Below are 26,014 nucleotides of genomic sequence, written 5' to 3'. Positions count from 1 at the left end.
CATCTCTGGAAGTCAAGGAAATTTTCCAAATCCAAGCCCTCACCATTCCACGGCCATGGCAGTGGAATGGTTGATCTTAATCAACCAGCACAGGTCATGAAGTCAAAATTCTAGTTCCACCATTTAACTAATTATCTGAGGTTGACCACGTTACTACCCTCTGTGTGCTTTACTTTCCTCATCTATAAAATGGGGACAATAATACTTACCTAATACAGTTTCTGTGAGGATCAAATAAGATGGTGTTTGAAAAGCTCTTAACATAGTACCTGAGACATGATAAGGACTCAATAAAGGGAGCTATTATTCAAATTTATGATTATTTCTTATAAAGGTAAAACTAAGTTGACTTGCTTTTGTTCATTGATCAAAAATCTTGATACCTACTACGTGCCAGGTACTTGTCTTGCTGTAGGTACATAGATGAATTTTTTGATTCCTGCTCTTGAGGAACTTGTGTGGAGCAGGGAGGAAATCCATTCATAAGTGAACAATGAAGATGCAAGAGGAGAAGCTGCTTCCCTCATCTGTGAACAGCAGGCTGTGGGGAATGGGAGGAAAGAGGACACAAGAATGGTGGCTTGGTTTTTCTTTGAAGTTTATACTCCAGCAGTACCAGGTACCAGACCTGATAGCCTGGTACTCCAGCAGTACCAGGCTATCAGGTCTCAGATGTGCTGTGTTGCTACACACCCCTGCTGGTCCCTCTGCCTGAAATGTTTCCTCCCCTTAAATACCCGGTAAACTCTTCTTCATCCTTCACTGATCCTCAGATCAGTGACTACTTACTCTGGGAATCCTTGTCTGATTCCCAGTATTAATCTTCCCACCTCATTTGATCCCCAAATAGGCCATTTGTTTGCTTTCAAGACTTCCTCCCTCCTGGATGGTGAACTTTCAAGGAGCTGTTATATCCATCCCCTCTATCCCCGGATCCTAGCCCGGAGCCTGTTACATCATGGGCTCACCGTCAATATTTATTAATTTGAAAGAGATAATTGGGCTGAGTCTGGAAGGAGGAACAGGACCAGGGTAAAAAAATTGGAGAAGGGCGCTTTAGACAGAGGAAATTGTATATACAAAGGCAAAAGAGAATGTAGTTTTCAAAATAATCACTGGGTTTTGTGGCAGTGTGGAAAATAAAATGAATGGTCGGTAATAACAAGAGGTGACATTTAGAAATTAGTTTGAAGTCAGATAGCCAAGGGCATTGTAAGCCTAGCCAAGGAGCTTGAACTCATGCCTGCAGGTAATGGGGAGCCGAGGAAGGAGTGAAATGAGGAGATTTGTATTGTAGAGAGTGCATTCAGGTGGTGATGTCAAGGAGGGGTGGAAGGGGCTGTGACTAGAGGCAGGCACACGACTCAGTGTCAGCAGTCCAGGTAACACGTTCCTATGTGCATTGCTGTTCAGAGACTGGAAGCTTTAGGCATGTAGATTCTCATGTGGGAATTAAAATCTTGCATTTAAAAATTGGGTGCTTAGCCTCCCTCCTTTATCTCAATTAATATTCAGTTTCTTCTATATAATATAAAGATATAATCATAATTTTTGATTGATTGATTAATTGATTATGGTTTGTAGATGCCCTGAAATTTGTTGATGAATGTGTCAAGCACCATTCAGTGAAAGAACTTCAGCTTTCTGCAAGACTTCTGGAAGTGACAAAAACAGTCCGAGTTGAAAACCTGCCACCTGGTGTTGATGACCATGATTTGAAATGTTTATTTGAAAATCCTCGTAACGGAGGGGGAAGAGTGGCCAGCATTGAATGTTTTCCTGACGAGAGTTCAGCACTGATTGAATTTTTCGACAGAAAAGGTAATACCTATTAGCCTAATTTTGTAAACCTTACCTAGCATAATTAAAACCATTTTAATAGATCTTAACAGTTAACAGTTGAATTCTGATGTATTTTATTTTTATCTGTATATATTTTTGTTTTTTTTGTTTTTAAAATTTATTTATTCATTTATTTTATTTTGAGCTGTGTCGGGTCTTAGTTGCGGCACACGGGACCTTTGTTGTGGTGCGCTGGCTCAGTAGTTGAGGCGTGCGGGCTTCTCTCTAGTTGTGGCGAGTGGGCTCCAGAGTGTGTGGGCTCTGTAGTTGCGGCACACAGGCTCTCTAGTTGTGGCTCGTGTGCTCAGTAGTTGCAGCACGTGGGCTTAGTTGCCCTGTGGCATGTGGGATCTTAGTTCCCCGACCAGGGATCGAACCCATGTCCCCTGCACTGGAAGGCAGATTCTTAACCACTGGATCACCAGGGAAGTCCCTCCATATATATTTTTGGAAATCCAAGTAGCAATCCCGTACGTCTGGTATATCATGCTAAGTGAATCCAGTGATTCAAAACTTTAGAGAAGTAATGTCAAGTTTTTGAAAGATATGAGGAGATTCTCTCATGGGTCTGTACTTGTGACAGACTGAAAAATATATAATTCTTAGAGTCTTTGAGATACCGTATTTAAAGAAGTGATCTCTGTTTTAGCTATACATTTGGTAGAAATTCTCAAGTTAACTTCAACAAGATTAGGTAAAGAAATACTCAGAAACACACAGTTCCTATAAAGTATCTTCAGTTCCTGCTTCACTTGTCAGTGTCATCATTCAGAAACTAATAGGGGTGGTTTCACATGATCAGTGGACGCCTGCTGGATTGTTCTTTGCAATGACCCTGTGAAAACCTTGCCCAGCTGAACCTTAGGGAAATGTTTCTGAGGGATTCGTAGACATAGATTGCCAGTTCTCTGAGGCATGTGCAAGGTCAGCTTGGAGATTCCACTGATGTTCAGAGGTCAAGGCTGAGGAGTAGGAATTAGAGAGCCGGACTTCTTAGGGAAAGAAGGAACGTTGTGCTTGGGATCAACTGAGGGAGGATGAGATAGGATCATGTGGAATGCCACTCACTTAAAGTAAACTGTTTCATAGGGGTACTTGGAGGAACCTCCTTTCAGCTGTTATGAGTTGGGGAAATTGTGGTGAAGGTATGGTTTGGATTAAAATGGAATGAGAGACCTAGCGTTCCTTGGGCAGAGGGATGAAAGATGAGCTTCTGTTGCGTGTTCTTTAAATCTCTCTCAGGGAAATTTACCTTGGGCCCAGGGGGAGAGCTACATAGAACTGTTACTCTAGAAGTTAACCTCCCAGCTTATGATGGGAGTTGACAACTATGGGGCTTTCGATCATCTTGAGGGCATGGGGCAGTTGGGTGTGTCCTCAGAATGTCTATGTTACATATGTATGAATAATGATAGGAGCTATTTTATTCAGGTTTATTTTATGCTAGAGCCACACTCGTAGGGCACTCTCAAAAGTTGCTCTTTGCCCTGACCTCTTTGCACCATCTGACTATGTTGACCACACCTTCTCCTCAAAACTCACTCATTCCCTGTTCTCTGTGTCTGAGATACACTGTGTCTGATTTTCCCTTTCTCTCTCTGGCTGTGTCTTCTTATGAATATGACTTACACTTGCACAGCTCTGCAGGGTGCTACCAAGTGCATTCTCAGACACTGCTTTATGGGCGTTGCTATTATTGTAATCCCTGTTTTACAAATGAAGAAACTGAGGCACCGGAAGGGCCAATAACTTGACCAAGGTTACACAGCTAGTAAGTGACAGAGCCAGGATTTGAACCTGGGTAGTCTGGCCCCATAATCTGTGCTCTTAACTTCTCCACTTTCCCCCAATCTCCTGTACATCTATAACATTAATTTTTCTTGTAGGATATTTCACCACTTACAATGAGTTAATAATGAGGCAAACTGTAGATAAAGCTGAATTAAAAACAGAATTTATTTAGCAATATTGTACTTTATATAGATCATTTGAGAGGAATAAGTTAGGCAGTTTACTCTGAAATTATTTTGTTCAACTTCACAGAATCCAATTCACAAAATCTTAAGGAAGGGAACTCTTTTTTTTTTTTTTTTTTTTGTTTTTTATGTTTTTTTTAAAGAAGATGTTGGGGGTAGGAGTTTATTAATTTATTTATTTTTGCTGTGTTGGGTCTTCGTTTCTGTGCGAGGGCTTTCTCTAGTTGTGGCAAGTGGGGGCCACTCTTCATCGCGGTGCGCGGCCCTCTCACTATCCCGGACAGCCTCTCTTGTTGCGGAGCACAGGCTCCAGACGCGCAGGCTCAGTACTTGTGGCTCACGGGCCCAGTTGCTCCGCGGCATGTGGGATCTTCCCAGACCAGGGCTCGAACCCGTGTCCCCTGCGTTAGCAGGCAGATTCTCAACCACTGCACCACCAGGGAAGCCCCAGGAAGGGAACTCTTATCGAATGCTTGTTGTACATGAGAACTTTTTTTAAAAAAATATTTTATTTATTTATTTATTTGGCTGTGCTGGGTCTTAGTTGCGTCATTCGGGATCTTGAGTAGCGGCATGCGAACTCTTAGTTGCGGCACGCATGTGGGATCTAGTTCCCTGACCAGGGAGCATTGGGAGTGCAGTGTCCTATCCACTAGACCACCAGGGAAGTCCCTACATGAGATCTTTTGCTGTGTTTTCTGCCATGGTATCTCATCACTGAATCCTCCTAAGAACCTGCACAGTTATATAGTTTTTTGTTTTTTGTTTTTTTTTTAACAGAGGAGGAAAACAGGATGGAGAGCTTAAGCCACTTTAAGGTGATATCTGTGATGGTTCTTGGGTCAGACAGACCTGAGTCCAAATGCCTGGCTTTGGTGCTTACTAGCTTTGTGATCTTGGGGAAGTTACTTTAACCCACCAAAGCCTCTGTTTTCCGTCTGTAATAGAGGGCTCACATTACTACTTACCTCAGAGGAATGTTGTGAGGATCAAATTAAATTGTACCTGCAGAGTGCTTGGCACATGGTGGTACTCACTGGTACTCAGAATCTGTTCCAGGCCATGGTGGGAAGTTGAAGCCATGAGTCTGGGCCTCTGAAGGCCACTTTTTTTTCATTAGGTCTGGCTCCAGGCCTAGGAGCCAATCGTGCACAAGGTGAAGTTATTTTTAACATCTTTTCACAAGATGCTGTTTTAATCCAAGTTGTTACTGGAGTTCATTCTAATTCCCTTCCTGCTTAGACCCCTTGTAGCTGTCTAATAACTAACACAAAGTGAGGAGGGGTTTGGGGGAGAAGAGTACCCCTACACACACACAGGGACTGTCATAGTAAATGTGGCAGAAAGGGGATTAGAGCAGGGACAAGATATGTACAGGACTTATTGAATCAGAGTCTCTGGGGCTGGGCTCTCCGATGACTGTGAGGATGCTCTTTGTTTGGAACCCTTGGAACAGGGGCAAGAGCATGGGCTTTGGGGTTAGACAGACACTGGCTTGAATCTTAGCTCAGATCTTTACAGTCTGTGTGACCCTATTCGAGTTACCTAACATTTCCTAGCTTCAGTTCTATCAATTGTAAAAAGGGATGATAATAATCGTGTCTCTACCTCAGAGGTTTGTTGTGAGCATTAAATATATGTAAACCACTTAGAATATTGTCTGACACGTAGTAAGCTGTTATAATTATTATTATGCTCCTCCTCTCAGAAGTATTAACAGAATCTAAGTCATCTATGAAATCTAAAACTGTGCAACTGTACAAGAAGAAATAAATAACATGATTCTTAGATTAGCTTTGCTTTGAGCTGGAAAGTATTCTTCACACTGGAGCAAACATTATCCCCTTGCTGGTGACCAAACTCTTCTCTCTCTCTCTTTTTTTTTTTTTTTTGTTTTTTGCATTTCACCACTATTTTTTTATTTTTTATTTTACTTATTTATTTATTTATTTTTAACATCTTTATTGGAGTATAATTGCTTTACAGTGGTGTGTTAGTTTCTGCTTTATAACAAAGTGAATCAGTTATACATATACATATATCCCCATATCTCTTCCCTCTTGCGTCTCCCTCCCCCCGACCCTCCCTATCCCACCCCTCTAGGTGGTCACAAAGCACCGAGCTGATCTCCCTGTGCTATGCGGCTGCTTCCCACTAGCTATCTATTTTACGTTTGGTAGTGTATATATGTCCATGCCACTCTCTCACTTTGTCACAGTTTACCCTTCCCCCTCCCCATATCCTCAAGTCCGTTCTCTAGTAGGCCTGTGTCTTTATTCTCGTCTTACCCCTAGGTTCTTCATGACATTTTTTTTTCTTAGATTCCATATATATGTGTTAACATACGGTATTTGTCTTTCTCTTTCTGACTTACTTCACTCTGTATGACAGACTCTGGGTCCATCCACCTCACTACAAATAACTCAGTTTCGTTTCTTTTTATGGCTGAGTAATATTCCATTGTATATATGTGCCACATATTCTTTATCCATTCATCCGATGATGGGCACTTAGGTTGTTTCCATCTCCGGGCTATTGTAAATAGAGCTGCAATGAACATTCTGGTACATGACTCTTTTTGAATCATGGTTTTCTCAGGGTATATGCCCAGTAGTGGGATTGGTGGGTCATATGGTAGTTCTATTTGTAGTTTCTTAAGGAACCTCCATACTGTTCTCCATAGTGGCTGTACCAATTCACATTCCCACCAGCAGTGCAAGAGTGTTCCCTTTTCTCCACACCCTCTCCAGCATTTACTGTTTGTAGATTTTTTGATGATGGCCATTCTGACTGGTGTGAGATGATACCTCATTGTAGTTTTGATTTGCATTTCTCTAATGATTAATGATGTTGAGCATTCTTTCATGCGTTTGTTGGCAATTTGTATATCTTCTTTGGAGAAATGTCTAAATAAATTTATTTATTTATTTATTTTTGGCTGCATCAGGTCTTTGTTGCTGCACATGGGCTTTCTCTAGTTGCAGCGAGCAGGGGCTACTCTTCGTTGCCGTGCGCAGTCTTCTCATTGCGGTGGCTTCTCTTGTTGTGGAGCGTGGGCTCTAGGTGCGTGGGCTTCAGTAGTTGTTGCACAAGGGATCAGTAGTGTGGCTCGCGGGCTCTAGAGCGCAGGCTCAGTAGTTGTAGCGCACGGGCTTAGTTGCTCTGCTGCCTGTGGGATCTTCCCGGACCGGGGCTCAAACCCGTGTCCCCTGCATTGGCAGGCGGATTCTCAACCACTGCGCCACCAGAGAAGTCCCTCTTCTGTCTTTCTTAACCTGGTGGTGATATATCAGTGTTATCAGAAAAACAGAAAAATAGAATTTATTTAACAGAATTTCAACATAGAGTGTTCTTGGCTGGAAAGTAATTATTCCATGAAATAAGGAATCCCTGTGCAGTGTTAATACGTATCAGTTTATATTTGAGCACTCTGGGAGTAGTGCTGCTTTTTAATAGCATGTAACATCAAAGTTCTACAAACATTAGGATTTTTTTTTCTCTAGAATAGGAAAGCTTGTTTGCTTGTTTTTTCATCTGAAACATATTACACTGAGATTACTTAATTTCTTTCCTTTAAGTGTTAGACACCATCATGACCAAGAAACTTGACCTCAATAATATGCCGCTCTCTGTGTTCCCGTACTATACTTCTTTGGGCACAGCCCTGTATGGACAGGAGAAGCCTCTGATCAAGCTTCCAGCGCCATTCAGAGAATCACTGGATCTTTCCTTATGGAAGTTCTTGCAGAAGAAGAATCACCTGATTGACAAGATAAATGATGAAATGAGACATTGTCACTGTGAGCTAACATTGTGCCAGCTTGGCAGTGAAGTGATCATCAGACCTGCAGCTACCTTAGTCAGTCAAGGAAGACCAAGAATCAAGACCTGGCAACAAGATGCTTCTACAGTATTCTCTGGTATCCGGTCTAAGTATACAGTGACCTCATTTAAAGTGGATTCAAAAGTATGGGACATCATAAAAGACAATTTAGAAGATGATAGGATTTTGATTGAGTTTGATGCACTAACAGGAATTGCAACCTTAGTGGGGAAATCAGAGGATGTACAGAACATTGAGCCACAGATCAAGGACTTAATAGAAAGCACCATTCTAGAAATGAGAAGAGAAGAGCAAAGTCTGAAGCAAAAACTGGCCATTTCTCCAGGAAGGTATTCACTTCTGTTGCACAGCGGTGTACTGGAGTATCTCCACACGGAGTGCCCAGAGGTGGAGATTTTTTATGATGAAGCCTCTCAACACATGTACTTCAAAGGACTCCCTGCAGATGTGTATAAAGTAAAGTGTGAAATCCAGGAAAAGGTATACACCATGGCTCAGAGAAACATTCATGTTTGCCCAGAGGTTTTTCAGTTTCTGCAACAGGTTGACTGTGCAGAATTCTCTAAGTCTCTCTTTATAGCACAGAACATTCTTGCAGTTTATGAGCTAGAGGGCACAACTGTTCTCTTAACTGGTGCTTTTTCTGAAGTCCTGTTAGAAGCTGCAAAGCAAATGGTCAGAGCCTTAAAATATAAGTGCATTGACATTGAAGACAGGGAAGTTCTTAACAGTAAGAAATGGAAATGGCTCATTTGCAATTTGCATAAGAAACACAATTCCTCCTCAAAGACTGTAATAATCCATGAGGTAACTTCAGCAACCACAGCCCAGGTCATCATCACAGGCTGTGTGAGAGAAGTAAATGAAATCTATGACTTGCTTTTTGACTTCCTGGAAAAACACACAAAAATAGAGAAATTGATTGAAGTAAAGCCTTCCTTAGTTATTGATTACTTAAGGGCAGAAAAGCTACTGTGGCAAAAGATAAAGAAGATGAATGTTCAGGTAATTTTTAATCCTGAGAACAAGCGAAAAGGCATTTTACTAACTGGCCCAAAGACCAAAGTCCTGGAGGGAAAGAACATTGTCACGCAAGCCTGGGATTTGGTCTGCGTTAAAAGCTTCCATATTGATAAGCCAGGAGCCAGTCAGTTCTTCCAGGATAAAGCACGGTATTATAAAAGTGAGGTCAGAAGGTTATTTGGTTGTTTTATTGAACTACAGAAGGATGGTGGGCAGAGGTGCTTGTTTCAGACAGATTTAGCCCCTGGAGTCTCGCTGATTGTGCAGCAAGGAGACTTGACCCAGTTCCCCGTCGAGGTGGTGGTGAACGCGGCCAACGAGGAACTCAAGCTCAAGGGGGGCTTGGCGGCTGCTCTTTTAAAAGCAGCTGGCCCTGAGCTCCAAGAAGACTGTGACCGGATAATGAAGACAAGACAGGCCAGGATCTTACCTGCCTGTGCCGTCGTCTCGAAAGCAGGAAAGCTCCCGTACCACCACGTGATCCACGCAGTAGGGCCCCAGTGGAAGAGTGATGATGCCCAGAAATGTGTGTGGCAGTTAAAGACTGTTGTAAAAGAAAGTCTCCATTTGGCTGTAAAACACAAGTACCGATCCATAGCCATCCCTGCTATTAGTTCCAGAGCCTTCGGCTTTCCCCTACCCCAGTGTGTGCAGCCCATTATTTTGGCGATCAAGGAATGGTTCCAGTGTAAACAGGATGGATGCAGCTTGAAAGAGGTTTACCTTGTGGATATAGCTGAGAAGACTGTTGAGGCCTTTGCTGAAAGTGCAAAAATTATATTTAAAGACACCCTGCCTGATGTTACTTCCCTGCCCAGTTTACCAGCAGCAGTCCAGCCCAACTTGAGAAAAGATCATGGAAAAGGAGCAAGTCTGGTGTCCCCAGAAGGCCTGAGGATCCTGTTGGTGGAAGGAGATGTGCAGAGTGCTACAGTGAGTGCCCCTGTTTTCAGAACACCCACCAGCGTGCTGGGACTCCAGTTAGCCTGTTGCTCAAGGGAGATTAAGATCAAGGGGAGAATCCCATGCCCTCCATCCCTGCCTTGAAACAGGTTTCCTTAGAAAATTGGGCTACTTCACCAAGGCATTCACTAATTGAGATTGGCCAATTACCCGGGGGAGCTGATAGCATGTTCCGATCACTAGTTTCCAGTAAGTGTGAAAATCCACAATAATACCTAACATTTACGAGGCTCTCTATGCTTTTTCAGTGCTCTTACACCTGTCATATTTTGGCAAATCTAAGGTTAATTTCCTGTCACATTCACTGATAGCAGATGCAGAAAAATTAGAGCATAACACGGGGACGGAAGACAGTAATCTTATCAGCGGAACTGAACCAGAGGGTTCTGAGTTTGAGGGACCATCAGCTCCCAACACCATTAAGAAAATGTAGGGAGGAAGGTAGAAAGTGACCTGGGGAAGGTCTGGGTATTATGTGGGGACAATTCTTATAGCTCTGCCAGGGGGTGACATGTTTTTTAAAAATACTTAGCATTTAAAGTATTTAAAAATACTTTAAAAAGGTACTTAGCAACCTTTTCAACACAGGTTCTAACTAATCCAAACAGTCCTGGAAGCCCCCTGCTGTGCCAGGTGTTAACTTTCTGAGCTGGGCGAATATGGGCAGTCCTGGGGCAGGGATGCTTAGGGAAGGCCATTTGCATATTTATTTGGAGAAAAGTCTATTCACATCCTTTGCTTACTTTAAAATTGAGTTACCTTTTTATTATTGAATTTTAAGAGTTCTTTATATATTCTGGATACAGGTCCTTTAACAGATATATGATTTGCAAATATTTTCTCCCATCCTGTGGGTCATCCTCCTGTTTTGTTCAAGTTGTTACTTGGTTTAAAATATTTTTCATTTTGTTTAAAATATGGAAAGAGATTGTAAAAAATTAGATCTCTACTTACAGTAAGCTTAAATCATAATTACAAGAATAATAGCTAACACTGTTTACTATGAGCCAGGCACTCTACTAAGTGCTTGACATGCATCTTCTTATTCAGTGCCATGAGGCAGATTCCAGGATTATTATTATTCTCATTTCACAGATGAAGGAATGAGATTTAGAGGGGTTAAATAATTTGCCCAAATCCCACATTTAACAACTGATGGAGCTAGGGTTGGAATGTGCATTGCTCTATTTCAAAATATTAAAAATAATTTTGTTTCTCATTGAAAAGAACAAGCAAATAAACAAAAATCTCTTTTGGCCAAGGGTCAGTAATTGGATTGAGTTCCAATCCTCATTCACCTTGAACGCTGAGTAGTAAGACATTCCTTCCGTGCCTTTCACTTCCATAGGTGTGTGCCCTCTGAAGCCAAGACCTGCTCTGCATTACTCCTCAGTGACCCACGTGGGGCAGCTTTGACAATCACTTGGTCACAGTCCCTCTCCTGTCTTCTCTTGGTGTCTTAGTCAAGCCTGATTAATCTGCTCACATTAACTGTCCTGCTGAAAAAGCTCCCATGGCTCTTCACTGCTGCTGGGAAGTCCAGTTGGCTTGGCACTCGAGGCCTTCTGTAGTCTGTGCTCAGAGTAACATTTCTAGCCTGGCTGGCACCATTTTGCTGCAGAAGCTCTCTATCAGGTCAAACTGATCTCCTTGCCGCTCACAACCTGCCATGCTTCTGTCCATGCTGTTGCCCCTTCCCCATCTCTGCCTGCTGCAACTATTCCCACTTCTCAGACACCACATCGCTCATAGTGTCTTTACTAGCCTCTGAAGGCACTTCCTCTGGACTCCTTTGGTGATCCCATACCATTTATGTATTGCTCTTTGACAGCTCTCTTTTGTCCTAGAGTGTTATTTAAATAAGTATCTAATAACACTCTCTTTTGGGGTGGTATTTCAATCTCTGAAAACTTAATCATCTTAGTTGTCCCCCATTGTGCCAAGCCCGGGGGCTCAAATACAGTAATCCTTGATGAATGCTTTTTCTTACAATTTGAAACAAATTGTTGGTTTTGTCTTTAAGACCGATGTGGTTGTCAACTCCATTTCGTCGGATCTTGAGCTCAATAGAGGGCCCCTTTCCAAGGCCCTCTTGGAAAAAGCGGGACAAAAGCTCCAGGAGGAGCTGAAGACAGCTGGACAAGTGGTGGCTGTTGGGGTCGGCACAGTTATCCAAACCAGTGGTTGCAATCTGCACTGCCACCGTGTGCTTCACGTGGTGGCTCCGGACTGGACAAATGACAGCACATCTTCACGCAAGGTGGGACCTGGTTTTAAATTCTCCAGGAAATTAAGTAGCCCTTTGGACTCTCCTTTCAGTAGAATGTAGCTTGAACCCTGGCTGTGTCTGTTCTGTAATAACAGCACATTCTCATAGCCATTTCTTTCAGCTGTAGCTGACTTCTCCCAAGGACCAGTTAATAATAGAAATTGATTACAGTTCTCAACCATTGCTGGGACTCGGGGAAGAATTATTGAAGATAGCACTCTTTAGTGAGGAAGGAAAAGTGAGGGCATGAAGAGTGGAAGAGACTGAAGGAACAGAACAGTAGCTGCTTTGCTTCTTTCCTTCATTGCTGAGTGAGTTTGAATCTTTTTGGAGGGTCTCACACATTCTTCTTTACTTTTCCTTTTTTACTCCTCTGTTTTCCTTTCCCCTTCTGACTGCCCTTAACCTGCCTTTTGTTGAAAGGAAAAAGGAGTAGAGAGAGATCACAGAGTTGCTAAATTCTTGTTCTTTTTGTTCGAACTCTGATTTCCAGGCAAAATGTATAAGAATGTGCTTTGTGCTTTTCAGATCATGGAAAACATAATCAGAGAATGTTTGGAAATCACTGAGAGTTTGTCCTTAAACTCAATTGCATTTCCAGCAATAGGAACAGGAAATCTGGGGTTTCCTAAAAACATTTTTGCTGAATTAATCACCTCAGAAGTGTTCAAATTCAGTAGCAGGAATCAACCCACAACTTTACAAGAGGTTTGCTTTCTGTTGCACCCAAGTGATCATGGAAATATTCAGGTACAGTCTTTCTCATTACTCGTTATTTTGGCAACTGAGCCCTAACGTGTTCAAGTATCTTCTTGGTCTGATAGGTTGTTTCTTTCATGTATTTTCATACAGGAAAGTAAAAGAGTAGTGTGGACTAGTTGCAGCACGGCAAATTTCAAGCACATTTTTGGATATAGAAAAAAATTTGACTTCTTATTAAGAAAAATTTGAAACATATGCAAAAGTAAACCAAATAGTATAATGAAATCCCTTGTACCCATCCTTCAGCTTCATAGTTATCAACCTATGCCCAGTATGTTTCATCTCTATCTCCATTTATTTCCCTTCCTCCCATACTGTTTTTGAAGCAGATCCCATATATACCTTTTACCCATAAACAATTCAGTATTTGTTTTAGACATTAGGATTCTTTTTCAAAAGTAATCTAAGTACAATACTGTTTCACACCTAAAAGAAATTGGCAGTCATTCCTTTATTTCATCAATTATCATGTCAGTGTTCACATTTCCAACTGTTTCATAAGTATTTTATTTTGTTTTTATAGCTTGTTGGTTTCAATCAGAATCCAAATAAGGCCCAAATATTGCAATGGAGTTGACATATCCCTTAAGCCTCTTCTAATCTATAGAATTTCCTTCCATATGAACATAGAAATTTTAATACATAATATAAAAGGTCAGTTGTGGTCCTACAAATAGGAGAATGTCAGAATAAGATACAACTGAAGGCTCAGCACATCCCCATAGGAGTAAGACGGTTGAGACCAGAAATACCAGAACCATCTTTGGTCACAGAGAGTCCATCAACCAGCTCACGTTTGCTGAACACCAGCTGTGAGTAAGCCTCTGGACTCAGCATTATGGGGGAACAAGAGGCATTTAATATGAGGCCATTATTCCTGCCCTGCAAGTCCTTAGAGTCCAGGAGAGTAGATGATATTAATTGTTTGAAAAGTTCCATGATAATGCAAGAATTAAACAGATTAAGGCTAGCAACCCAAGAGATGTCCATAGATCATTGGACTAACTGAATTTTTAGGTCATACTTAATTTTTTTTCTGGATCTAGACACTACCTTTAAATACTTTGGAAGCAAACAAATCTAAATTCTAATCAGACAGCTAAACCACCTGGGCAAAATATGTGGTCCATTTAGTTGGCCTGCATAACTACAGTCATTTCTAGTCAATAAATGCTTTGTGAACAACCTCCCTATGACTTGCATTGTACAAAGTGATGTGGATTACAGAATGGGTATGTTGCATGTACTCTCCCTCCTATAAATCATAATTACTTTGGGAGCTAAGATTTATACACATAAAATGAACTAGAGACATGAAGTGCTGAGAGTTTTTGAATGAATGGCTGAGTTCATTGTAGGGAAGTGAGTCCTGTGACATGAATCTGAACCCTCGAATCTCACTCTTTCTGTGCATCGTCAGCCTTTGTTATCTTTCCTAAAGATTCAAATTCTGCAAGTATTTTGTAAAGGGATTAGTCTATACAGACATCTTTATTGCCATCGGAAATAGTACTGATTCTCCATACGTGGCTGTGACAATTTTTCTCTTAAGACTTTTAAAGACAGTTAAGCTTTGGTCATATTTTCACAAAAATCAGCAAAACTTATTGAAATATTTATAGGTGGAGACTGTAACAGAGGTTGCACCAGCAGCCTATGGTCGGAACATAGCCTTTAGATGTGCTTTATTTGGGCTATTTTTAAAAAATTTGAATCAGTTGCTGGCATTTAAGAATCAAACTTGTCACATAAAACTCCAGATGTCCACTGGGACCTAAAAATTCAAAAATTCTGGCACCTTGGACATGGATTTCTGCCTGAACAGTTCGCTGTGGCCAAATGGCAGCTCCTCTCTAGTTCTCCAGAGTCAAACCAGTCCAGCTTTACACCTGTCCACCTTTACACCTGTAGATCACGTGCCTGGTGCCTGGAGAACCCTGGCTCTGTAGTCTCTCCTGGTCCTTCTCCCATTATTGTATCAGCCTTTTAGCCAAGATGTTACTTGTTTTTTTTCCAACAAAATTTCCTGTTGCTTGTTTACAAGGAGGAAGAAAGTGATGATTTTGGGGTGTCACTAACCAGGCAAAGAAATGGAATTCCAGCCTCTTGCTCCAAAAACACTACTCCCCTAGCTGTTTCTCTCCTGGTACAAATAAGAAGTTAAAAACTGAAGTGTTTGGGTCCTTGTGATTGTCTTTCTCTTAACACTGTAGTTTTAACAACAACAAAGTATTTACTTTTACTGATTATGAAAGTAATACATGTTCATTGTAGAAACTTTAAACAATAAAAAAATGCATAAATTCTTTTAGTTGTATTTCATCTTAGTCTTCTTTTATATATGTGGACTTTTAAACGTGGTATTATATAATGTAATTTAGTATCATTCTTTTTTCATTTAATAGTATGAAATAAGCATTTCCCTATTCCATTAACTATTCTTTGAAAACATAATTTTTAATGGCTGATAAATACTCCAACATATGGACATACTAAAATTTATTTAACCATTTCCCTGTTGGATTTTTAAACTGTTTATTTTTTTCTCAATTACAAATAGTATTGTAGTTATATTTTTGTTCACATCTTTGATAGTTTTCATAGTTTGTATTTACAGAAATAGAATTTCTGAATTTTTCATAACGTAAAAATCTATAATGAAAATACATGATACTCTGAGAATTGTTCTCTCCTAAATATTTGTGCACGTAGGATCAGAAGGTCTGATGAATCAAATTCATTCATCTACAGAGAACTGTAGTGATTAAAACTGTCTTTGTATTTCTAGGCATTCTCAGATGAATTTGCCAGAAGGGCTAATGGAAATTTCATCAGTGACCAAGTTCCCAAGGCTGAAGATACACAAGGTTCAATAAAGCTTTTAAATAGAGAAATTATTTTTAGTTGCTAAATAAGTATTCAGTGTTAAGTGAAAAATGATAGGATAATTTTTATAAAAAAAACAATTTGTGATAAAGAAGATAATAAATTATACTCTACACACCTGAGCATGCAAGACACTGGCCATGTTTATGTGATCTGGGGTGAAAGAGTAGGCAGGCCAGATTATATAATCTGTACAATGGGTCTTTAAGTGGTGATGATGAGGCTACTATTTTCTAAGGATGATGTGATAAGTGTTTTCAGAAATAGACACATTTAAAGAGATGATACCAACCAAATGCTTCTCCTCTGTCAAAGCTACTTATATTTGAATTTATCCTATTTGGAGTTTGCTGAAGCTTGTTAAATCTGAGTATGTATGTCTTCAGATCTGGGGATTTTTCAGTCATCTCTTCAGATATGTTTTTCTGTACTGGTCTCTCTCGCCTCTCCTTCTGGTGCTCCAATAACATGAATGGTAAGCCTTCTGATAATGTCTCTGAGGGTCTGTTCTTTTTTTTTTTTTTTTTTTCCAGTCTTTTTTCTCTTTGTTCTTCAGATTGGATAATATTTATTAATCTACCTCCAAATTCACTGATTCTTTTCTCTGTCTACTATACTATTGAGCTAATCCAGTGAATTTTCGATTTCAAATATTGTATTTTTAAGTTCTGAAATGTCCATTTGATTCTTATTTTATAGTTTATATTTCTCTGCAGAGACCCCTATTTTTCCATTCATTCCAAATCATTTCCATACATTCAAGTGTGTTTACTTCGACCTCAGGGAGCGTAGTTATAGTAGATGCTTTGAAGTCTTTGTCTGATCATTCCAACATCTGAATCATCTTGGGATTAGCATCTATATTGAGTGTCTTTATCCTTGAGAATTGGTCACATTTTCCTGGTTCTTTGTATGACAAGCAATTTTGGATTATAGAATGGGCATTTTAAACATCGTGTTGTAAGACTTGGGTCCTGTTAAAATCCTCTGGAAAATGGTGCTTGTTTTGTTTGTTTGTTTGAGCAGGTAGCCAATCAGTTAATGTCATTCTACAAGTTCTGCCTCACTTTCTGTGTGGGCAGTGGTTCCAAGGTCAATTCCATTCTCAAGGCCTTTGCTGTGCAGCTTGGGTCTGCCCCACGTGCACAGCCCTGGGGTGAGCTCAGGGTTGACTCCAGTCTTAAACAGAACAGGGGGTCACCACTCCAGCGTTCCCCTTACATTCTCTGACTTGCAAAAGCCCATTTTCCAGGTCTTCTGGCCAGAAGCACAAGGTTCTCTCAGAGTTGAAGCTGCCTGTTCTGTTGCCTCATTATTCTGCGTGATCAGGGGTGCCCTTGGGCAAAGCAGAGGGGGTGAGGGTTGAGGGGAGGGGACCAAATAAACAAAAACACAGGGATTTCCCATACACCACATATACACCTTTCAGACCACAAGGCCCTTTTTCCTGATTCTTCTGGACAGAAATACAGAACGTCTTTCAGAGTTTTAGCTCCCTGCGGTGCCACTGTGGAGTTCTGCAACCGGGGCACCTTGGTACAGGGCCTGGATTTAAAAAGGAAAAATATGGAAAATAATGAGGCTTCTCTGCCATACTCTTCAGCTCACAGGGACCCATATTCCCAGTCCTCTGGCCGCAAAGACAGAGATTCTCTGAGAGTTTTGCTGCCTGTTCTCATTGTGTAGTTCTGTAACTAGGGCCATGCTTGGGTCAAAGCTGGGAGAGAAAAGAGGAAAAATTTCAAAACAAAACAAAATGGGAAGCAGCACAGGCTGCTCCTTCCTTTTTTTTTTTGCGGTACGCGGGCCTCTCACTGCTGTGGCCTCTCCCGTTGCGGAGCACAGGCTCTGGACGCGCAGGCTCAGCGGCCATGGCTCACGGGTGCAGCCACTCCGCGGCATGTGGGATCTTCCCAGACCGGGGCACAAACCCGTGTCCCCTGCATCGGCAGGCGGACTCTCAACCACTGCGCCACCAGGGAAGCCCTCCTTCAAGTTTTGACTCCTTTCCCCAGTCTGCCTGCTGTTGTGCATGTCTCAGTTCTCAGAGTGGCTTTTTGTATTTGTCCCATGTTTTTACTTGTAGTCAGTGGGAAAGAAAGGCTCAAGTGGGCTAATTCACCTCAGCCAGCAGCAGAAGGCCATGTTTGATATGTATTATATTTTATAATCCTTTTCCAGAAACAGACCATCAGGGGCTCAAGGCCAGGGCCAGGTTAAATGCCAGAGATCACAGAGAGAGAGACAGAGAGAGAGAGAGAGAAAGAGAGAGAGAGAGGGAGAGAGAGAGGGAGAGATGAGAGGGGCACAGGTGAGAACCATGAGACCTAAGTCATTCTTGCTGTTGTCGACTTGTTACTGAGTCTATTTTTTTTTTCTTGTCAGGTTTATATGGGACTATTTCTAACCCTGATTCAGGAGTGCATGAAATGAAGATTGGGCCCATCATTTTCCAGGTAGCGTCTGGAGATATCACCAAAGAAGAGGCAGATGTGATTGTAAATTCAACATCAAAGACATTTAATCTCAAAGCAGGTACTTGACTTACGGAATTTTGACTAGTGTAATAGTCACAGTAGAGCCTGTGAAGGAGTTGCTATAGCCAAACTGGTTTCTACAACTTTGGCTTATTGCTATTAATTCATCATTTGAAAATTATTTTGACATTGTTTCTCATAATCGGGAACAGCTCTTTTATGAGTTTTTCTCCTTTGTTATCAGAAATACCCAAGTTATAGGGTTCCTTTGATGATGGGGAAAGCATTTAGATAATTAGGCAATCATTCTGATCCAGATGTCCTGTAATTTTTTTTATTCATGTGTGTAAACATCTTGCTTTTCTCATGCAGGGGTCTCGAAAGCAATTTTAGAACATGCCGGGAAAAGTGTGGAAATGGAATGTTCTGATCAAGGTAAGGCACAATGCTATCTTTTTGGTTCTAAGTTTTAAGTGAAAACTGAATAGGGGAAGCTACGGAGGATGAGGAAAGTCCTGGGATTGGGGAGACAACATATTGATCTTAAAATCATACCTTTTACTAAAGAATTCCAGTTGTAGAGAATTAGAAGTGAAAAGTCATCTCACAGTTAAAAAGAGAAGCGAGAAAGATTCATCAAAGGTAGTATTTCAGGAGTTTCTTATTCACATAAAATGCTTTATCTGCCAATTCAGACATTTTGTTTTTTAAACAATCAAAGAGTGGGTTCAAAGACTAAATCGACATTTCACCAAAGAAGACATGCAGATGGCCAAGAGGCACATGAAAAGATGCTCAACATCACTAATTATGAGAGAAATGCAAACCAAAACTACAATGAGGTATCACCTCACACCGGTCAGAATGGCCATCAACCCCAAATCTACAAACAATAAATGCTGGAGAGGGTGTGGAGAAAAGGGAACCCTCTCGCACTGTTGGTGGGAATGTAAATTGATACAGCCACTATGGGGAACAGTATGGAGGTTCCTTAAAAAACTAAAAATAGAACTACATACGACCCAGCAATCCCACTACTGGGCATAGACCCTGAGGAAAACATAATTAAAAAAGAGACATGTACCACAATGTTCATTGCAGCACTATTTACAATAGCCCGGACGTGGAAGCAATCTAAATGTCCATTGATAGATGAATGGATAAAGAAGATGTGGCACATACATACAATGGAATATTACTCAGCCATAAAAAGAAACGTAATTGAGTTATTTGTAGTGAGGTGGATGGACCTAGAGTCTGTCATACAGAGTGAAGTAAGGCAGAAAGAGAAAAACAAATACCATATGCTAATGCATATATATGGAATCTAAAAAGAAAAAAAGAGGTACTGATGAACCTAGTGGCAGAGCAGGAATAAAGATGCAGACATAGAGAATGGACTTGAGGACACGGGGAGGGGGAGAGGGAAGCTGGGACCAAGTGAGAGAGTGGCATGGACATATATACACTACCAAATGTAAAATAGATAGCTAGTGGGAAGCAGCAGCATAGCACAGGGAGATCAGCTTGGTACTTTGTGACCACCTAGAAGGGTGGGATAGGGAGTGTGTGAGGGAGGTTCAAGAGGGAGGGGATATGGCGATATATGTATGTATATGGCTGATTCACTTTGTTGTACAACAGAAACTAACACAGCATTGTGAAGCAATTATAGTCCAATAAAGATGTATTAAAAAGAGTGGGTTCAGCATCTAATTTTGCATCTTTTTGTCTTGTGTTTCCCAGCTCAAGGGGGCCACAGAGATTATATAATTACCAAAGGTGGATTATTGAAGTGCAAGAATATTATTCACGTCATTGGTGGAAATAATGTCAAGAGATCGGTTTCCTGTGTTTTGCAAGAGTGTGAAAAGCGGAATTACTCATCCGTTTGCCTCCCAGCCATCGGGACAGGTTTGTAGCCTCTGGCTGTCAAGGCTAAATCCCAAGGTGACCAGTTTCCCTTGGAATTGGTGCTGATGGCTAATGTACTTATTGCTGAGTCTACATCAGGGCAGCTTCCTCAAGCCAGGGCAGCCCCCGAGGGAAGGAGCAAAGTCTGTGGAAAGTTTAAGTAAAAAAGAGAAAACTGAAGAAAACTGAAGAGAGTATTGGGATAGTAGACATTTGCTTTCTAATATGGAAGGGAAGGGAGAGGAAGGGAGGGGAAAGGAAAGAAAGTCCATCTCTCATTGCTTTCATGAGCTCCTTTCTCTTTTCCATCCTCTACACATCCCCCATTATTTAGTCTTTGACTTCCCCTCCATCCCCTCTCCATGGAAACATCAGTGCATGGACTTCCGCCTCCCCATGGCGGACTCTCAGACAGCATGGCTGTCTATCTTCTCTTACCTCCTTGACAGTGGGCTGGCCGTGGGGCATTGCGACCTCTCAGTTGCCAGAATCCAGTGGGTTCTAATGGGTCAGAAACTCTCCACCTTCCTCCTTTCAGCTTGCCTGCCTCTTGGAAGTTTCTTATTTTCCTTAAACTACATAATGATTGTATGAGTCTTCATTTACAAGGATGGTGCTTTGGGCTTATCATTTGTAAGGTGATGCTCTTTGAGCTCTTTCCCCAGCAACCTGAGTCATGTGCATTAATCAGGGATTCCTGCTTGGTCTCCTTTAAGAGAGCTGCTCAGGGGAGGCAAATACTCTCAGGCTTGAAGTGGAATGGAGCTGACTGGTCCCAGAAAGAGAAGGCTCAGCACTGGATTAACCATTCCACTGCTCAGGAACCTAAGTTTGAGTGTCTCACACTGGCATTCTAGGCCCTCCAAAAGTTTAGCCTTAATAAACCTAACCATCTTTGTCACTTTCTGGACCTTCTTCTAATTCTCTTTCCCATACTTTGATTTCTCTTATTTTTCATTCCTCTTAATGTTCCCACATAGAATGTTATGTCTCCTTAGCTCTCTGTTTCTGAAAGTATAATTTATATTCCCTTTATGCTTTCATTTCCCTTGTAGTATCATTCAATCCTAGCAGATTAGCCAATGTATTATCTGTCTGTCTATCATCTATGTATCCTCTATCTATCTATCATCTATCATTTTCTATGGACACCCACTAATGATTCCCCAGTCTCTATCTCCATCTGCTTTTTCCTCTGAGCTCTTGTCTTGTGTTTCCATCTTAACTTTATTTGTACCAAGAAAGCAGGCAGCCTAAGGGTGGCACAGACCTTCCCAAGGGAGTCCCTGGGTGGAGTCAAAGAAGAAATAAGGAAATGAGGCAGTTTTAGTTTTGTATAATTACTTCTGGCTTACTGCAAACCTGTTGTTTTTTCCACTGACCTGGTTGCATTGCTGGTCTGCACAAGTAAATCAAGGTTAGCAAATTCTCCTTCCTCATCTTCTTTACCTGTCTCTGTCACCACCTGAGCAGGCCCTTAGACTAACAGATGGGGAGCTTTCTCCCTTAGTAGGGATTATGAGTTGAATTGAGACTGTGATTGAGACAGTTGCTGGCAGTAAAGGAAGCCCTCTCACTGTTCCTCTCAGGCTTGAGGGGAGAGAATGGGTGCTCACTGGTACCTGCAAGTACTTCAAGCTCAAAGCAAACTCCAAACTCCAGTTCATTGTCTTCTCCCCCACACCTGCCCTTCCTCTTATATCCCTGAGCATGTTAAAAACATCACTTTCTATCTAGAATCCTTGACTCTACCTTCTTCATCACGCCTATGTGCATTAGTTTATTAATTAGTTTGATTAAATATTTACTGAGTGTCTGCTATGTGCCGGGCACTGAGCTGAGGCAGCAGGGATAGAAAGATGACTAAGAAAAGGGGCACCTGGTGTCCACAAGGGGCACCTGGCCTTCGGTGAGACACAGACATGTCAATAAACAACTGCAGTGCAACAGGACTTAAGAAATACACGTGAAGGCTGTGGGTGGCAAAAGACGGGGAACAAAGGGGCAAGTATAAAGCCAGTTGGCCACTTGGTCCTGCTGACTTTACTTTCTAAATATCTCCTCAATCCCTACAGCCAGCTCTTCATTCTGGCCTCGTCTTTTTGTTCAGCTCTTGTCTTTTGCCTAAACCTTTATTTAAATTCTCCTGTTTAGACCTGGCTCCCTGCTCCAGTGCCTCCTCCACCTACCCCCCTACCTCCCCCGTTTATCTTTCTCAAAAACAAACCTGTTCTCCTGAACACGCCAGGTTCAACGTATCACACTTCTTACACAGTTCTGTCTGGTGTAGCCTTTCCCTCAGGTGTCCATACTTCACCTGTTGAACACCTGTTCATCCCCACATATCACATCCTCTGTGTCCCAAGTGCTTAGGTTATTGAGAGTGAATGAATATATCTGAACATTCCCATTTAAATTCTTCCAGATAGCATGGAATAACTACAACATTGCAATGGAGAATCTCCCTCTTTCCCTGATCATCTAATTAAAAAAAAAACAACCTGCACAAACCTTCTAGGTTAGTTTTATATGGGGATTGTCTACATTCCTACAGTTGTCCCCATAGCCAAGCCACAGAGGTCTGCTCTCCTTTCTGCAGTAATAGTGGGCACGGTCAACAGGGATAACCCAAGTAGGCCCTTCGTCTATCACACCAAGTTGGCCAGAGGACTTTCACATTGCCCACTCCCCACCCCGCAATGTGACAGCTGCTATTCACCTGGAACTGCTTCCATGGCTTTTCGTGAGCCTTTTCAAGGAACTTTTCATGATCTTACCTAGCCAGTAGGCTTGAGAAACAAGATGTGGAGCATGCTTAAAATAGGAAAAGACCTTGCTCAGGTGGCAACCTTGAACCCTGCAGGTCAGCTAAAATCACAGTGACCGTGGGACGAAAAACTTCTGGAGGCTCATGGATAACTTGTATGCAAAGAATTATAGATTATAACAAATAGCTTATGGCTCTAGGTGTCTTACGAAATGAGCGCGGTTTAAATCAGGTCCCCAAAGACATCTGAGAGAATAAGGATATATACGTAATAGTCAAGAAATGACTGAACCAAAAATAATGCTGTTCTCTTTATTTTTTAAGTTAATTAATTTATTTATAATTAGCTCTCTTTTATTTATTTACTTTTTGCCTGCGTTGGGTCGTCGTTGCCGTGTATGGGCTTTCTCTAGTTGCGGCAAGTGGGGGCTACTCTTTGTTGCGGTGCATAGGCTTCTCATTGCGGTGGCTTCTCTTGTTACGGAGCATGGGCTCTAGGGCACGGGCTTCAGTAGTTGTGGCACGCGAGCTCTAGAGCATAGGCTCAGTAGTTGTGGCACATGGGCTTAGTTGCTCCACAGCATGTGGGATCTTCCTGGACCAGGGCTCGAACCTGTGTCCCCTGCATTAGCAGGCGGATTCTTAACCAACTGTACCACCAGGGAAGACCTGTTCTCTTTAAAGAGCATGACATTTCAACATACATTAGCATCTTTTGCGTTTTGTGGATCTTTTGAGGACACCAGTGAGCCAAGAAAGGTTAACTGTGCTCTGTAACACAGAGGAACATAGTGAGCTGGGATCAGCTGAATAGAGCAAATAAGATATCAGACACCAAGTTATGTTTCTGGGCCCTTTGTTCATTGTTGGGCTGTTCCCGACATCCTGGAACAAAAACTCCCCGTTACATCTAGGACTTCAAGGGTGTCTGCTGATGCATTTTAGAAAAGTCCATGGTGATGAAAGAGTTGAGGAGTGGGAATTTATTCTGAGAATCAGAATCCCTAATTTATTCCTCAGCCTTCTCCAGTTGGGTCTTCTTTTTCAAATCCAGTTGGATCTTTTTTTTCCCAATCATTTTTATTATTTGCCTTTCTAGGAAGTGCCAACCAAGACCCAGATAAGGTTGCAGCAGCCATAATTGATGCCATTGAAGACTTCATTCAGAAAGGATTGGTTCAGTCTATGAAAAAAGTTAAAGTTGTTATCTTTCTGCCTCAAGTACTGGATGTGTTTTGTGCCATCATGAAAAAAAGAGAAGGATCTCAGTCTTCTCCCCAGCAGTCTATGATGTCTAAAATGACATGTGAGTTGTTCATTTTTATGAAATACATGTTCCTAATATTGATGTCACATGAGAAATAGCTATTTTTTTTTCTGGTAGTTTATTAGCTTTTTTCCAGCTTTATGGAGATAGAGTTGACATACATCACTGTATAAGTTTGAGGTATACAGCATAATGGTTTGCCTTACATATATTGTGAAACGAATACCACAATAAGTTTAGTTAGCATCCATCATGTCACACAGATACAATAAAAAGAAAAGAATTTTTTCCTTGTGACAAGAACTCTCTTAACAACTTTCATATCTATCATATAGTAGTGTTAACTACAGTCATTAAAGAAGGTTTCTGGACCCAGTTCCAATGTGTATGGAGGCTTCCCTGTGCCTACAAGCAATTCTCAGACGCCAGCAGGGTGTCTGAGGATTCAACTCAATTCTGACATCATCTACCCAGAGATGGAATCAGATTCCACAGGTAAAGGGCTCAGTGCCCAAGACTGCCTTCCGCTTCAGATACCAAGCACAAGCCAAATACTGTATATATCGGAAAAATATTTGGTCATTCTGACCAAATATATTTTTTCATATATATATATATTTTTTTTGTGCAGTATGCGGGCCTCTCAGCGTTGTGGCCTCTCCCGTTGCGGAGCACAGGCTCCGGACGCGCAGGCTCAGCAGCCATGCCTCACTGGTCCAGCCGCTCCGCAGCATGTGGGATCTTCCCAGACCGGGGCACGAACCCGTGTCCCCTGCATCAGCAGGCGGACTCTCAACCACTGCGCCACCAAGGAAGCCCTATTTTTTCTTATAAATCACAATATTACAATCATCATTCTGTACATTACATCCCTAGTACTTATTTATCTTGTAACTGGAAGTTTGTATCTTTTGACCGCCTTTCTCCAATCTCCTCCCACCCTCACCCCGCTTTACTAGGAGTAATTTATGGTTACTCCTAGTAACCATAAATCTGATCTCTATGAGTTTTTTTTTTTCAGATTTTGCATATCAGTGAGGTCATACAGTATTTGTCTTTCTCTGACTTGAAATAGCTAATCTTTAGTGAACTGTCACAGAGATATTAAGAAAACAATCCCATTTATAATTGCATCAAAAAGAATAAAATACCCAGGAATAAATTTAACCAAGGAGGTGAAAGACCTGTATCATGAAAATATACATTGATGAAAGAAACTGAAGAAGATACAAATAAATGGAAAGATAGTTCATGCTCATGGATTGGAAGGATTAATATTGTTAAAATATCCATACTACTTAAAGCAATCTACAGATTCAATGCTATCCCTATCAAAATTCCAGTGGCACTTCTGAGGTAGAACAAACAGACTTGAAACCATAAAACTCCTACAAGAAAACATATGGGTAAGCTCCTCAACACTGGTCTTAGCAATGATTTTTTAGATTTGACACTAAAATTACAAAAGCAAAATGAATAAGTGGGACTACATCAAACTGAAAATCTTCTACACAGCAAAGGACATCATAAACAAAATGAAAAGAGAACCCACTGAATGGGAGAAAATATTTGCAAATCGTATATCTGATAAGGGGTTAAATCCAAAATATATAAAGAACTCATACAACAATAGAAAAAACCCCAAACAATTTGATTTTAAAATACAGTATCTGAATAGACATTTTTCCAAAAAGATATACAACTGGCCAATAGGTACATGAAAAGGTGCTCAACATCATTAATCATCAGGGAAATGGAAATCAAAATCATGAGTGATCACCTCACATGATAGAACAGCTATTATCAAAAAGACAAGGGAGGGACTTCCCTGGTGGCACAGTGGTTAAGACTCCGTGCTCCCAATGCAGGGGGCCCAGGTTTGGTCCCTGGTCAGGGAACTAGATCCCACATGCACGCCACAACTAAGAGCTCACATGCCACAACTAAGGAGCAGGTGAGCTGCAACTAAGGAGCCCGCCTGCTGCAACTAAGACCCAGTGCAACCAAATAAATAAATAAAATAT

At 41.3% G+C, this 26,014-nt stretch overlaps 1 protein-coding gene across 2 annotated transcripts in view; it reads left to right on the top strand.

Annotated features, from left to right (window-relative positions):
• The window catches only part of PARP14 (poly(ADP-ribose) polymerase family member 14), a gene marked incomplete at its 5' end in the record, with an annotated part of 48,658 nt that overhangs the window by 10,700 nt on the left and 11,944 nt on the right, over positions 1-26,014 (top strand). The window contains 9 exons of one of the 2 annotated variants that reach the window (XM_082654411.1): positions 1,585-1,821; positions 7,397-9,618; positions 11,672-11,908; positions 12,446-12,667; positions 15,468-15,546; positions 17,951-18,100; positions 18,415-18,477; positions 19,789-19,956; positions 23,823-24,029. In XM_082654411.1, the coding sequence (XP_082510537.1) occupies positions 1,585-1,821; positions 7,397-9,618; positions 11,672-11,908; positions 12,446-12,667; positions 15,468-15,546; positions 17,951-18,100; positions 18,415-18,477; positions 19,789-19,956; positions 23,823-24,029 (3,585 nt within the window). Of the gene's footprint in view, positions 1-1,584; positions 1,822-7,396; positions 9,619-11,671; positions 11,909-12,445; positions 12,668-15,467; positions 15,547-17,950; positions 18,101-18,414; positions 18,478-19,788; positions 19,961-23,822; positions 24,030-26,014 lie in introns of both variants that reach the window. The other variant, XM_082654412.1, reaches the window with a different exon arrangement.

This window comes from Grampus griseus, assembly GCF_964374135.1.
Source record: "Grampus griseus genome assembly, chromosome: 5".
NCBI classification, from domain to species: Eukaryota; Metazoa; Chordata; class Mammalia; order Artiodactyla; family Delphinidae; genus Grampus; species Grampus griseus.
This window is presented reverse-complemented; position numbering and strand designations above follow the sequence as displayed.